The sequence below is a fragment of the Pelecanus crispus genome, chromosome 2 (assembly GCF_030463565.1).
Source record: "Pelecanus crispus isolate bPelCri1 chromosome 2, bPelCri1.pri, whole genome shotgun sequence".
Lineage (NCBI taxonomy): Eukaryota > Metazoa > Chordata > Aves > Pelecaniformes > Pelecanidae > Pelecanus > Pelecanus crispus.
Genome location: NC_134644.1, coordinates 118,237,036 through 118,252,421, shown reverse-complemented (window position 1 = coordinate 118,252,421; position 15,386 = coordinate 118,237,036). Strand labels below are relative to the sequence as shown.

Here is a 15,386-nt window from a genome sequence, read left to right as displayed (position 1 = left end):
CTCAAGTTCATTTGGAAGGGATCATACATGGTAAAGAATGGGGACTAAAATGCAGCTCCCTCTATGCAGGCATGTTAGCTAGTTGTCCTTAGAATCATAGAATCATAGAATGCTTTGGGTTGGAAGGGACCTTGAGAGGCCATCTAGCCCAACCCCCCTGCAGTGAGCAGGGACAGCTTTAACTCGATCAGGTTGCTCAGAGCCCCAGCCAACCTGACCTGGAATGTTGCCAGGGATGGGGCCTCCGCCACCTCTCTGGGCAACCTGTGCCAGTGCTTCACCACCTCATTGTAAAAAAATTCTTTCTTATATCCAGTCTAAATATAGTCTTCTTTAGTTTAAATCCATTATTCCTTGTCCTGTCACAACAGGCCTTGCTAAAAAGATTGCCCCATCCTTCCTGTAGGCCCCCTTTAAGTACCGAAAGGCCGCAAAATGGTCTCCCCACAGCCTTCTCTTCTCCAGGCTGAACAACCCCAGCTCTCTCAGCCTGGCCTCATAGGAGAGGTGCTCCAGCCCTCGGATCATTTTTGTGGCCCTCCTCTGGACCCAGTCCTTGAGTGGTCAAGCTGTAGGCAGTCACAATAGCAAGCAGCAAGTTTTGCTTCAGTAAAAAGTGAAGCCGGTTATCATTGCTACTAGAAACTGCACTAACCATTAGGTGAGGGGACCATTTTATAACCACCTCCTCCTGCGGGGTGGATGCATCTACTCACTGGAAGGAGGTTTATTGCACTCTTTTCAACATGGAATTTAACTGCTGCAGATACAAGTCTTGCGTCTTGTCAGTCTGCTGCCTTTATCGACACATGCTAACAGCTACCACTGCCCATGCACTGTCCCTGGGGAGCCTTTGGAGCTTGAAAGTATCTGTTCATTTTCTGCACATTTCTAGCTTTAATATCTATCACGGAATTTGGTCTCAGGTGGGCCAAACATTAGCTTGTGGATTTGACATTCTACGCTAGGAAAAGGTTTTAGAAGCTATTTGTTCCTTGTTTAAGCTGCTTGCTTTTCTAGAAATTGAAAAATGACCCATAGATTTACAAGTCCCATCTGAGTAAGTGCTGGGGACATTTCAGGATTCAGGTTTTACTTGTTTCTTTGTGTGTTTGCTTTCTTCCCTACGTCTGAACACTTTTTCCTGTATTCTGGGCTAGTTTATCACATTCAAATTGATCACATACCCCAGTAGCAATACCAGTTGTTAGAACTGGGTCTCACAATAACAAGCAGAAATTGAGGCTCTAGAAAGCTCTGTGTACAGAAGCACCTTCTTAAGAGTTTAAACCATTCTTAAAAGCTGTGTGATTTTCCATTTCCTAATATGTTTGCATTCCCAGAGCAGCAACTAACAACCACTAGTAATACGACTAATGGTTGTGATATATACAACCGATCATTTCTGTTGATTTTTTTCAGTAACGCATTTAATTAGCTTGGGGTTTGGAGGGTTGATTTCTTTTTCTTATTTTCCTTTGCTTTTCATCTTCTGGTTGCAGTATGTTGTTGATTTCTTTTTTTCACAGCAGAAATCTTTGATACCAACTACTATATTGTGTAGCTAATGGGGTACGCTGCAGGCTTACCGTCAGGCAGCACAGAACCTTCTCTTCAGACCTTCTCCTCCTGCAAGGGGGCAACTGCTGAGAATAACCTTCCTGCCTATTGTGCACACATCTGTTAAGTTGATGCTTAGAACAATTATAGGCTCTTTCTCTCCCTACCACCAGTCTCTGGAATCAAATTGTTCAGTTCTTCATGACAATAAATCCTCCAACCCTACCTAGCCTCTAATGCTTTTCAATTCTGGCTGGAGACAAGTAATAATTTATTCATATGTCAGAAAATAATTCGGAAAATGTCAAGAAGAAAAGAAAAATGGGGTAGAAAAGAATTACTTTCTGAGACTTTAAGGTAGGTTTTCGGGTGTTTTTTTTCCTCTCAGTGTCCTGAATGTGAAAGAAGTTTGGAGGCTACATGTAGGAATTGGAGAGGAAAAGCAAGAAAACACTTGAGAGTACTTGAGGAGAGCAGGAAATCCCATCGAGCACTTATAATTATGATTGTCTTATCATTTGGATAGTAAGATTGAGAAGAGTGTACTCAGCACTGCAGAATAGGACCTTTCTTCTAGAAGAACATTTGGAATCAAGCTTGAAAGACTTCTCAGAGTTCAGCTCTTTCTCTAGCTTGAAAAATGCTATTACTTTTTCTAAAGATTTATTTTTCTCATAATTTATTATCTTTTTTTTTTTCTTTATAAAGAATGACAAATTCAAAATCTTTAAGAAGAAATTAGCATTTGGGATCTCTCCCCAGTTGTAATTTGTGATTTCAGGATCTGAACTGTAGGAATCTAAATCACGAGACATATTATGCTGCCCATAGAGAAAAAAAAAGTCAGGAAGAAATTGTTGCAGGTTATCCCAGAGCTGTTAAAAAGAAATGACAGTTACAAAGGAGGGCCCAACCACCTTGTATCTCAAGTGAATCTGTATGAAGGAAAACTGAAATACTGAAATAATACATAAAGAAACTTGCTACATTGCCCCTCAGTTTCTCAAAGATTCTGGCTTCTTGCAAGGGGAAAAGAAGAGGGCTGTGTAGACAGAGGATCTTTTCTCACTTTTCCTGCAGCTTTACTGAAAACATACTCAGATGAACAATCTTGAAACATCACATAATCCTGTGGTGACAGAATGCAGTGGAGACATTTAGTTTTTCTCCATTTGTCATGGTTTAGCCCCAGCCAGCAACTAAGCACCACGCAGCCGCTCGCTCACTCCCCCTACCCCGATGGGATGGGGAAGAGAATCGGAGGAGTAAGAGTGAGAAACACTCCTGGGTTGAGATAAGAACAGTTTAATAATTGAAATAAAGTAAAATAGTAATGCTAATAGTAACAGTATAATAATGATAATAATAATAATGATACACGAAGCAAGTGATGCACAATGCAATTGTTCACCACCTGCCGACCGATACCCAGACAGTTCCCGAGCAGCGATCGCTGCCCCCTGGCCACCCCCCCCCAGTTTATATACTGAGCATGACGTCATATGGTATGGAATAGCCCTTTGGTCAGTTTGGATCTGTGCCCCCTCCCAGTTTCTTGTGCGCCTGGCAGAGCATGGGAAGCTGAAAAAAGTCCTTGACTAGCATAAGCAGTACTCAGCAACAACTAAAAACATCAGCGTGTTATCAACATTCTTCTCCTACTAAATCCAAAACACAGCACTATGCCTGCTGCTAGGAAGAAAATTAACTCTATCCCAGCCGAAACCAGGACACCATTTAACCAGGTTGTGAATCAGGATTCTTGAAACAATAGTGTTGTTATTTTTTGTCCATGATCAAGCTTAAATAATCTTAATAATGTGTCATGAACTTGCAGATTCTTTCCAGGACACTACTCTGTGGAAAACTGCCTTTCCTTAATCCTATTTTTAGCTACACTCCTTCAAAGATGATAGCAATAGTAATTTTGCTGAATATTTATTTGAGACTTGAGAGGAAGGAAGGAGCTCTACAGAGACAGTGTTTTCCTACAGTGAGTAAAATAGTCTCCATCCTTTTACCAGTAGGAGAGGTTGGCCCAAAACCTTTCTAATGCTGTTGTGACTTTAATTGCCCAAAAAGATACATTGCATCCTACGTTATTAAAACACAAGCAAGATAAACTTTCACTACAATGTATATGAACTATCTTACTGTGACATTCAAAATTGCACTCAGACCATGTCTGTATTACATATCTGGGACACTTATGTAGAAGTAAAATACTTAGTGTAAATTTCCATATGATGGAGGGTGACTTAACTTTTGTCATGCTTCAGAATTAAATTCACAAAAGTATCAACTGTTCTGTGCTGTAAATTAAAAGAAAAAAAAAAAAAAAGGTGTCCAGCTTTGCAGCCACAACATCAGCTTGAATTTGGTAATTTTAGAAACTGTAGTTTTAGATTCTGCTGTTATTTCCACTCTGAGACCTTCTGACATTTCTTGTGTTTTAACAGTCATAGCTTCCTGTTGTTTTAAATGGCTTTTTCTCCTGTTATATGAACTACCAAAGCAAGTAAAAGGCAAGTTGAGTGACTATAGGGAAACCTGTGAAACTAACTATATATGCAGCATTTTTAAAAGCAGAGAAAGTAAGGGGGAGAATATGTAACGTCTTTAAATGGTCTACGCAAATTATGGATAAGATTATCCTTTGAAATTGCTAAAAATAAAAATAAATTTTAAAAATTCCAAAGTTTTAGGCTATTACTATACTTTTTCTTCAACTTGAGTTCTAAGTAAATTACGTCCTAACTGTGATTTGCCTAGCGAATTGGTTGTGACTTGACTATAGTATCATAGAATCAGAAAGTCATAGAATCACAGAAGGGTTTGGGTTGGAAGGGACCTTCAAAGATCATCTAGTCCAACGCCCCTGCCGCAATAATATAGTAATAATATATTACTACATTTTTCACTAAGTACTTGACTTTCAGAGTGAAAATTTTATTTTCAAAGGGAGCTCAAAGTTTCAAAACATGGGTGCCAAACTACCCAAATCTGTCAATGTATGATTTTGTAATGCTTTAAGAGTGTTCGTTTCTTCACTAGAGGAACATTTAAGCCAATACATTTGTCCTCCAATTAGCTGATTTAAGGCATTCCTCTAAATAAGCCACTAATTGCTTACTGTAGTGTGGCCGTTCAGTAATGGATTCAATATGGATGCTAAGTTTATAGTACCAGTTAATATTTTGCATTTGTTTATTCTTATTGGCTCAGTGATTTTAAAGCAGTGGTTTAAAATTGGGGTGGCACACCAGTCGTCATGGGTAAGACATGTAGGCTAGAAACAGACAGGACCAGGCATATGCAAAGTGATGCAGTTGTCCTCAACATTTTACATTCCTGTAACATTTCCTGTGGGCTTGTAGCCAGCTTTAGCACGATGCTAGAGGAAGCCCTGTGTGTTCGTCTACAAAAGCGCACAGGTTGCTGGGGAAAGCACTGCAGAGGACATGGCTGCTGTGGCATGCCAGGGTTCTTTACCACTTTCGCCACTGTTTTGCAAAGTGATATACTGCAGCAAAAAACTATAACTTCTGTCTCACTTCAGGAAGTACAATTTAGGAGCTGGGGTAATTTGATGGATAGTGTATACTAAGAAAAATATTAGAAACCAGGAAAGGCCACATAGTCCATTGAGGCTCATTTCATTCCAAATACACCTTCCCTGGGTTATCATCCACTTGTTAAGGGAAAGAGTAATGTTATCCATTTTTTATAATTCCACTTCTGGGTATTACGGAGATAAATACCTAAATGCTGGAGAACTAACTTTCTTTCAGAGCACTATTTCAGGAGAAAAAAAACTTAAATGCAGATAGGTGGGATGACAGAAAAGAAATTGACCCTAAATGAAAAATATGATGATAGTGATATGAATACATGTGTATAGTCACGGTTTCTCGAAGTTCCCCAGAGAAAAGCTTCCAATCATGAGACTTTCAGATAGTAACCTTTCCTTTGATTTATTGTTTCAGGACCAATGCAGGAGACAATATATGACTTTTGGAGAATGGTATGGCATGAAAACACAGCCAGCATAATCATGGTTACTAATCTCGTAGAAGTGGGAAGGGTAAGTGATTTTTGTACTTAAAAAGATGAAAGACTTCCAAGGTGTTTGCTTTTGGAAATTAAATAGCAGACCAACAAAATGCTTATATACTGAGTATAGCACATAAAATATTTATGACTGCCTGTGCTAAGAGGTTCATTATCAATTATTTTTAAACATGCCTTGGATGCTTGGCTTTGATAACATTAGCACAATGAAAAAGTAACTGATAAAGCTGCATTCTGTACAGCACAGCCTGCAAAGACTGCCAAAGAAGGAAAGCATCATATCTTTTTATCTATCTCAGACATACCATTTCTATTAAGGGAAACCAGGGAACTGGTTACAGAACAAGGTATGGAGTCATCTTTTTTTTTAAGGGAGGCTGAGGGGGAGTAATTCTGAAACAGATTTCTGAGAAAAGTAGTTAAACTATGAAATTGCACCTTCTTCATAGTATATTAGTCTAAATCAACCTGGTTTGTTTGGGTTTTCCTTCCTTGTAGGCCTTTTGGACTAAAACAGAAAAAATTAGCTTTACTCATTTGTACACTAAATTTGTTGACCAGGAGGTCTTCTTCAGGAGCTGAGTGGTAAAGGAAAGCTTGAGCTATCTGGTTGATACTGTGTACTTTTCTTTCTTTGCTTGATAACTTTTAAAGTAGACCTCCTACTCAAGTCATTATGGCTAATTTTGTTTTCAACAAGTATTGAATGGAACCATTTTCTTTGTTTCTCACAGCCGTCAATAACAGTCTTTTAATTTACTGCTTTGTCTATGCACTGGTGTCTCAGTTTTCACCTGGGATGTTTTTTTCAAGAAGATTTTGCTTGGGAACTGGGAATATAGCTTTCATTTGGAATGAAAAAAACCCACTGCTTTTATTGCAACTGCTGCAATTATTGTAAATCGAAGTGTTGAAATAAGAAGTCAAGTGCACATATCTCGGTGTGAGCCACATGGTTTTAAGAGATGTTTTTAATTTCATGCTGGTGGAGTGGCTGATACCTCTCTGCCCGGTGGCATTGGCATGAGGAGAGAGAGCACTGTTTATGTGGTGTGAGTCAAAGTGTCGGATCTTGTCTCCTTTTTAGCAAGTCCAGTTTTACAATCTCAATTCATTCTTCCTTATGTCCTTTGTCAATTGTTAATATAAATCCTAAGGTTTAGATATCTGTGTGCCCAAGCCTACCAACAGATCAGGTGCCAGGATTATTTTTAGATATAAAAAAGATGGGATGTGTGACTGCAATTAACACCTGCTGCAGGAACACATGTACGACTAATTGCAGAGACAAAAAAGGATCATGGAGGCTGCTTTAAAAATTCGGTCTCTTGAGTGAGGAAGAAGGTAGAAAGAGTCGGATGGTCATATATCAATTCAAAATGGATGGATTTTTAAGAATAAGAAGCTCTCCAGCAAACCTCTTCGTTAAAGCTGTATACACATTCATAAGTACCCAAGCACACAACTTAAAAAGGGATGTTTTCAGGGTATGGATAAACAAGCCTTAGAACAAAAATAGCACACTGCATGAAACCACATACTGTTTTCCAAAAGTCAGTATTTGAAAGTATCAATTAGAGTGAACTGTCAGGTATCAGCCAGGGAGACACCAGCCTTTGTGCCAGTGTTGGCAGCCTCAACTCACAGCATTTAAGCACGCAGCACATTCCCTTAGCAGCAAGCAACAGTTTGTGCCACCATGGAGATTTCTTCCGGGTGCAAGAGTCCTAGCGGGATACAGATCTGCGGCTTTGTTGTTTCTGGCAGTGCTAGAAACGACTTTGTTCTCACTTTCTCTGGAGGCCAGCATAGGTGAGATCAGAGAGCAGAAATTGAAATGAGCTTTTAATGGAAATGAGATCGTATGAGCCACAGAACAATGCAGTCACTCCTCCATTGGTGATTCTGTCCCACTCCCAGCGCTAGAAACATCAGCAACAAGGAGGCATATTACAAACACACCATCTGTCCCGCAACTCCTAACACAAGCTCTGTGCCACCTTGATTAGTAATGATTTTAATGGACCTTTTGGTACCATTCCTGCAGGGCAAACCTTGTAACCTTCCCAACCTTGAGGTTTTCTCTTCCAATTGCTATTGCTGGTGTAAGATTTACGGGGGTTTATTATTTTGATTTTTTAACCCTCTTGACCCATTGTAAGCTGAGGAGGAAAATTCCTTTATATTTTCAGGAAAGAGGAATATCTATTTAACATGTTTGCCACACAGTGTACGTCCTTCATGAATTAATCATTGAGGGGGCGTATGTGTATTTGTTTACCAGGCCTGGCTGGATAGTCATTAAATCAGTGCTAGGAACTTGCTTCTTGCCCTGGAGCATTATGCATCAGGACTGTTTTAATTGCGGATGGAGGAATCACCATGAGGCTGTCCCTAATGCAAGCACCTGCTGCAAATGACTCAGTCCCCGCATTACCCTCCAGCAGGGTCCGGGTACATCTGCCAATATCTGTCATTATCTGAGGCATACTTGTCAAAACCATGCATGCCTTTAAGCTCTTGTGTGTTCCAATAAGGGGCCCTTGTCAGTGTTTCTGGCACCTGCAGACTGCTGTGCACCTGGTATTTAAATGGCACAGAAATGTGTTTTGATTGTTTTCTCTCTTTAATGAACCCACCTGAGGGACATTTAGCTCTTTATCTAGTAGCCTGTTACCCAGTCACTCACATTTACACTGCTTGTGTGGAAATTCAGAACTCACTTGTGCTGTTATACTAATCCATCTGCCAGAAGTCTTATCACAAAATCTGCAGGGCTCCCTAAGGAGACTTTTGTACTGGTAATTTAAGCTAATGATTTCTAAACATATTTAGTCAGTTTTATGAAGACCTCATTAGAATGTGACTGTTTATTAAAAATCTAAATGAGGTCTCACAGTCATTTAGAAAAATCATTGCTGAGTTGCATGAACAGTTCTTTGATAACAGATGATGAAGTGGTTTTTAGTTAAGATTGGCCTAGGTTGACATAAGAATTTGTACAAGAAAACTAAACAAATAAGCAGCCTTGGAAAAAAGTCTCTGTCTTCTTCATCCTGGGGTCAACAACTTTCCACTCACAATGAAGTACACAGAAAGGGAATGACAAGTAATTAATGGTGTAATATACCTACATTTTAGTGCAAGAATCAGAATTTTCCAAACTACACACTAACAGGTTAAAAGCAAAACCAGGACTCATAAAAATCGGTGTGACTACAAGCTACTTCAAAATAATGTCTTTTGGATGATACTGATGCAAGAGGCCTCCATGTTCATGTTTGTAAGTGCTAGAGCAACTGAAGATAGTAGTGTAATTTCAGACATCTTTTCCTGAGAGACTTAGCATAATCTGGTGGATCATTCTAGAAGAAACAAAAGTTTTTACCCCACCAGTGTAGGGGTGATCAGAAAACAGACACAAGAGAACATCTTGCTTATTCCAGGAGACTGCTCTGGAGTACAGACTCCAAAAGACAGAGCTGGATCCTTCTGTGGAAAGCAATGGGAACTGGATCAAGGTCTTTATGTACTGGCCAAAGTCTCAGGTTGCTTCTTGAAGTGTTTCAATGTTTGCACATGTTGAAACATTTCTTTCATCCTTAGAGAGTTATTCTGGGAAGATTTAGAATATATTAAATTGTGCCATCTAGCTGTCACCTCCATCTTTGCTCTTGGGGTGGTACTAATACTTGGTTGGCAGAATTAAACTTGGCATGTCACATCATTTGTCATTTGTCAGTAGTCACTTTCTCTCCCACTCCTTGTTTTTGCTTCAGGCAGAAGAAATTTAGGAATATCTGATTAATAAATGGTGAAATGCACTGATGAAATTCAGTGGAGGTGGTTGATATATAAATGTGCTGCAAGGACTCATGATTGTCTATCATGCTTTTAATATAACAAAGTATTTACAAAAAAAAATTGCTAGAAATAATTATAAAAAATAAAACCTCACCCCAGGAGCATAGTAATTACAGTAATTAGAGTTTCACAATTATTATCCGGAATTAGAACTAACAGCCAGTGCTAACAGTGTTAATAAGCCCACAAAAGACCCTTTTTTTGAAAGAAGGCAAGGTTGACTACAACAGAATGGATGTGACACAAACAGGGGAATGAAGGTCAGCCATGGACTGGTAAATAGCCCCTATGCCTGCACGCACACCTTAGGGCTACTGAAACAGCTGAAACAGCCTTTCAAAGCCATCTTATCTGTCAGGAGTGTGCTGCTTTCCTGATAGCCATCTCGCACTCCTCCTGGGTGACTTTTCCCTCTCAGGAGCCAGCAGGGCTGTATCTGCACAGGGAAAAAGAAAGAACAGAGTGGTGGCTTAGCTTTTCCTTTGCTTGTTTTACTGGACCTGCAGTTGACGTGTTACATACATGGCACTCTCCTCTGTCTTGCTGCAAAAATGTTGATGGCTCTGACTTTTCATGCTTAAAAAAGTATTGGGGCCTGCATGGCAGCGAGGAGACCCATACAAAGGTCTTTTTACAGAGAGGGAACATCTTCTTGCTGCTGGTTGGCTAAAAAACGTTCCCTGTTGTAAGATAAAATCTGTCAGACAAGAGTTGTTCTTCTCAGGAAAGACTCTGTGTGGGCCCAGCCCTAAGCAGTCGTATGTGCATGTGCTTGGACCTTGTGTCCAAGCTTGGTCCCTGCTCAGGATGTGCAGCCCTGGTTAGCATTCAAGAAACATTTCTAAACCAGATACAAATATGTTTCCTTAACAAACAAAATCCAGAAGTCTTTATGTTAAACCACATCTTCTTCAGGTCCACCTGATGGTTTGTTTCTGTTATAGACAGACATTAGACATCCAAGAAAAACTGCCAAATAAAGACCTGTCCAAAGACTTCTTACTGAAAACCTATTGCAAGAACCAAACAAAAACTTCATAGGAAACTCCAGCAACATAAAAACTGTGTGAAATTTCCAATGGACTTGCTACCTATTCTTAGAATAAAAAAGGAATTTTTTGACACAAATCTATTACGAAGCAAGCATACACATTATATAAGTTTTGAGATTCTTCCATGCAGAAGAACCCTCTAATAAACAAAGGTAAATTCAAATTGTATCTAAGATTCAGAGCACCCATTACGGAGATATTGCAGAGGTGAAACACAGTATCTCTTTAACACGTCTTACAAACAGCACATTTGTATTTAGTATAAATGGAAGAACACTCTATCTAATTGAAACTGCCTCTAAATGTAATAAACCAAATTACCTACATTGGAATTAGTTCAGGATACTGGCATTAGCACTCCTTAGGAGGTGTGCCAAAGAGTTTGTAAGCATACTGGTGATTAAGATTTCATTTCAACTTTTCTACTGAAAGAAAGAAACCACATTTTATAAATGAGAGGGAGGAAGGTTGCTGTACGGAACCCTTCCCTACCTCTAGGTAATTCTAGTCTCAGCTTCTAAAACCTATAAATAGTGTCCTTCCCCATCTAGAGAAAATTTTTTTCTTAAATCTTGTTTGCCCAGAAAACGTGGGACTTGTGCTTATGGTACATATATGTTGCTTTATTTTTGGTTTCACTAATTCCAGTATCTCTTCTTGGATAGTGTAGAGTTTATACTTCTACAGAGTATCAATGAGAAAAAAAGAAAACAATTGTAATTTAAAACTATTGTTAATCTTTCAAGTCAGTGAACCCTTCTAGTCGTCAAAACAGATTTCAGCTTTCTAGACTAATAACCAGAAATAACAAGTTGGCATTGTTTCATTATGTGTAGTAGCAGGGGAGGAGCCCTTAGGGAAAAAAAAAATTGGCTGTCGTTCTTCAGGAAAGAGAAGGAAGAACTCTTTGCAATCATTTAATAAAGATGTCCCCAGATTAGCAGTGTTAGCATTATCACAGAGGACATCAACCTACAAGCGTTCAGCACTGTCCCATGTCACTCAAAGCAGACGTGGTTTCAGCTCTGAGTCTTGATACATTCTCGTTTCCAGTAAAAGCTGTGTTTCAAAGAATGTTAATCAACAGAGATTAATATCTTAATGCTCACTAATCCGATTGAGATAATTCACTCTGAGAAATAAATAAAAGAGGTGTAAGGATACACAAATGGATCGACCCCCTGTTTGGGCTAGCCGCTGAAGTGCTGCCAAGGTGTAGGAGACAAGTATAAGTGCAGTTTGCAAAGAGGGCTTCAAGTTCTTCTTTGAAATGTCGGGGCTAGCGAAATGGCTTCACTACTGCAAGTCTCCTCACCTCAGCTGTCTCATGAAATTAATCTGTCAGTCTCTCTGTGAAGGAAGAAGTATCTTGGAGGCACCGACGCAGTTTTACCTTACCCAGTAGAGTAACATGTAGAGCTTTCTAAGCTGACATCAGATGATCAGGTTTTAGAGCCAGAAGGTCAATCCACTAACTTGGTGGTGTTCTGTAGCTCAACTAATGGCATGATTTTGTTCTTGGAGCAGAAGCATGATTCAGAGCACAGGCTGTTCTGCTCAATGCAGGCACATCAGGTCCTCAGAGCACAGGAGATGAGCAATGTGCCCGTGATTTCACAGTTGTGTAAGGGATTAAGGCAGGCTTTGAGGAGCTCCAGATAATCCTGTAACCATCCTTCCTCTTGGCATGGGACCACCCTTCTCATGTGCTCTGTGCTCAGCCTTTTTTCCTCCAGGGTTGTACTAAGGTGCACTAATTTAGAGCTTTTTTTAATGACCAGTGGGAGACAAAATTGCCTAAACATAAACCATGAAATACAGGCAATCCATATTCTTCTGTTGGTAGTAGCGATGGAGACACAAACACTACAATAAGGGTCACCTTTACCCTAAAGCAGTTCTCCTAGACTAACTCTGGTTTATGGCCAAAGTATGGCAACACCATGGGTTTGGCCTGTCAGCTTAATTTCATCTAATTCCAGCTAACAGGTTGATGGCATACTAACAGTATACCTGATTCTTAAGAACAAAGGGATCACACTGATTCCCTCAGGTGGAAAGCATTAGTGTATGGCTACTACTGGACATGTCCAGAAAGCCAGCTGTTCTGGACAGAAGTTGAATGAGAGTGCATCCACCAGGCAACCTAGGGTTGCGCTGCTGGGGCAACGTAGGGCAGAAGGTGGAGAATTATATCAGCTCTGAGTCGTCACTCGAAGAAGTCAGACTGAGCTAGTAAAATTCATGGAGACGTTTCTCCCCCTCTGGGAGTTGTGAACAACATAAAGACTTCTGGCTGCCTTTATACAGACTCATTCATCTGATGGTGCCAAGCAGTATCTTAAATGTTGTATTTCTCAATACTCTTCCAGACCTCTTTTAGAAAACTGTAAAATGAGGTATAAATCAATTAACTGACTTGCTTGAAAGCAAACAAAGAAAATGAAAAAAAGAAAGACTGGGTTTTATCTTCTGACAAAGGTCGTTTTATAACTTATAAAATGTTCTTAAATCACAATACATTTTTTGTTTGAAAAGTATTTAAATAAAAATACTTTCAATTGTCGGATGTCCTTTTACTTCAAGTCAGCCAAATAAAAGTATATGATGTTATCCTAGCTACACCTGTAAAATCTGTTAAAAATTTTCACCAGTGAGCTTGGTTGGCTATTTCATTTTATATCCTAGAGGTTTCACTTCAAAATTTATGTCTGACTTATCATCATTCCTTAGTTCAGGATTAATTTTAAATTAGAATATATAATACTGCTCTTCACTAACGACGATCTATGCAGTGCATAGCCAGTTATATCACCTTTTTGCTAAGAATATTTCAGAATCAAAGGAAATTGGAAACTTTGAATAATCAGTGTTATTTAAACTGTTCTGTACAAACTACAAAGTATATTTCACAGCCAGCTCACATATTAATTCTGTAATATTCCTCCTATTCCAAACCTCTAAGTAAATGAATTACTGTCCTGGCTTTCATACTGCCTTTAGCTAGATGTGTCACATTGCCAAATGGCTAAATATACAGCTTCAGAAGTCACAATTTGTGTTCATTAGCTATCCACTGCCTACGTTGTTCGTTATATTTAGAAGTAGCAACAACAACTTTCCACCTTCATTTTTAAGTCTTAGTTTCTCACATTAGACTGTTTTGCTGGGGGCTGGAGCTAGGGGGCTGGAAGTAGGTAATCATCTTCTCCAAATTTCTAAAATTATTAGTAAAATAAACATGTTTGGAACAATTGGACAGTGTACCTTGGGATGAATAGATTAAACCAGAGCATTTTCATTATGTCTCTGGCAATCACCCTTTTATCTCATCTGGTGATGAACATCTGTATTTTTTGGCACGTTAGGATATAAATGTCGGGTGTATCTGAACAAACTCTCAATTATAGTTCTGCTCAGATGAGATTTCAAAATTATGTTTTCTACTTTGTGGACGATATTTACTGTTATGGTAGCAACTGTGTGAAAAAAACCTCTAATGCATTTAATATTCAGTTCTGGATTCATGTATCAATTATTTAGCTAAACCTTCTGTTAGTAGGGGTTTTTTGCAAAACATGTACCAAATGTTTATAAAAAGGGAATGAGATTCATCAAGTCACAGTAGCTAAAGCTGTGCTAAAAAGAAAAAATGAACAAACATATGTTACCAGCAGTGTTCCTCATATTTGATGAGTAAAACCATATTCTATTTTGTTCCAATTGTCTTTCCTTGTACAAATAAAGGCCCTGATCCAATAAACATTTATAAGCGTGCTTTTGATTTACACTATTTAATCTACTTCTGTCTTTAAGACACCTTTGCATTTATTTGAGAGGTCCTGGAGGGGGTGGGAGACTGGTCTTTAAGCTTTTACTTAACTTCTGGCTCATCAGGAGTCCACAGAGTTCCCATGTCTAGAGCTCAGCACGTGCAGCAGCATTGCAGAACAAGAGCCAGAAGTAGGAAAAAAGCCTGAATTAAAAAAAAAAAAAAAAGTTTGGGTTGGTGCTTTTTTTCCCCTCCCAGGGAGTGAATCATTTAGTGTTGGTCTGTGGCTCTGACTGCGGCTCTGGCACTGTTCCCATGGCTGTTACAGCCCCTATTCCACTTGGGAGAGTTTTCAGGAAATTGTGTTGTCATGGATCCTTCTGCTCAGCTCCAGTCTGCTCCATGCCCAAAATCCCCTGTGCAACAGAGTAAGAAATCCCCAGCGGGCCCAAGCTGCATGAGGCACAAAAGGCTATAACTTCTGTGCAACATCCCCCAATGCTTCCCTAATTATTCCACTGGATCATCTTAAATAAGGTTTAAAAAAAGAGTAGAAGCAAATCCAACAGTTGAGGCATAAGAAGGTGGGGACTGTGCTCTTCTAAATTGGTCTTTCTAAATGTCCCTAGTTCTTAGTCATAATCCAGACTGTCTAGACTTACCAAGTTAGAAACAGGCATGTTTTCCTTCAAGGCAGAGCAATTTAATTCAGCCAGGGTTGGGTTTTTTTTTTTTCCCCTGATTGTTTATTTTACTAAACCAGAGCTGTTTTGAGGATGGCAGGCACCCATCACAAAGAAACAAGGCTGAAGTTAGCAACAAAGAGACATGCTGATCAGTAGTGCTGTGACTAGGATCACCGCTGCAGCTGCTCCCTTCCTACGTGCGTTGGCTGTCTTTGTGCCGTTCAGGTTCCACCTACGGAAAGGATAAGCAAACAGGCAGGAAAAGGGAATCAGCTCCAGAGATGGGGTTGTCAGTGGGCTGCTCCAGTCCGGAGGTAGTGTGAATTGCCTTATTCTGCATGGAGAGTCAAAATACTATCTTAGCCAGAGGTGGGAAAACCC

The 15,386-nt window shown here is 39.5% G+C and overlaps 1 protein-coding gene across 1 annotated transcript in view; it reads left to right on the top strand.

The window, feature by feature from the left end:
* The window catches only part of PTPRM (protein tyrosine phosphatase receptor type M), a 509,987-nt gene that overhangs the window by 469,962 nt on the left and 24,639 nt on the right, over positions 1–15,386 (top strand). The window contains exon 25 of the mRNA XM_075706282.1: positions 5,547–5,644. Coding sequence (XP_075562397.1) covers positions 5,547–5,644 — 98 coding nt within the window. The remainder of the gene's footprint in view (positions 1–5,546; positions 5,645–15,386) is intronic.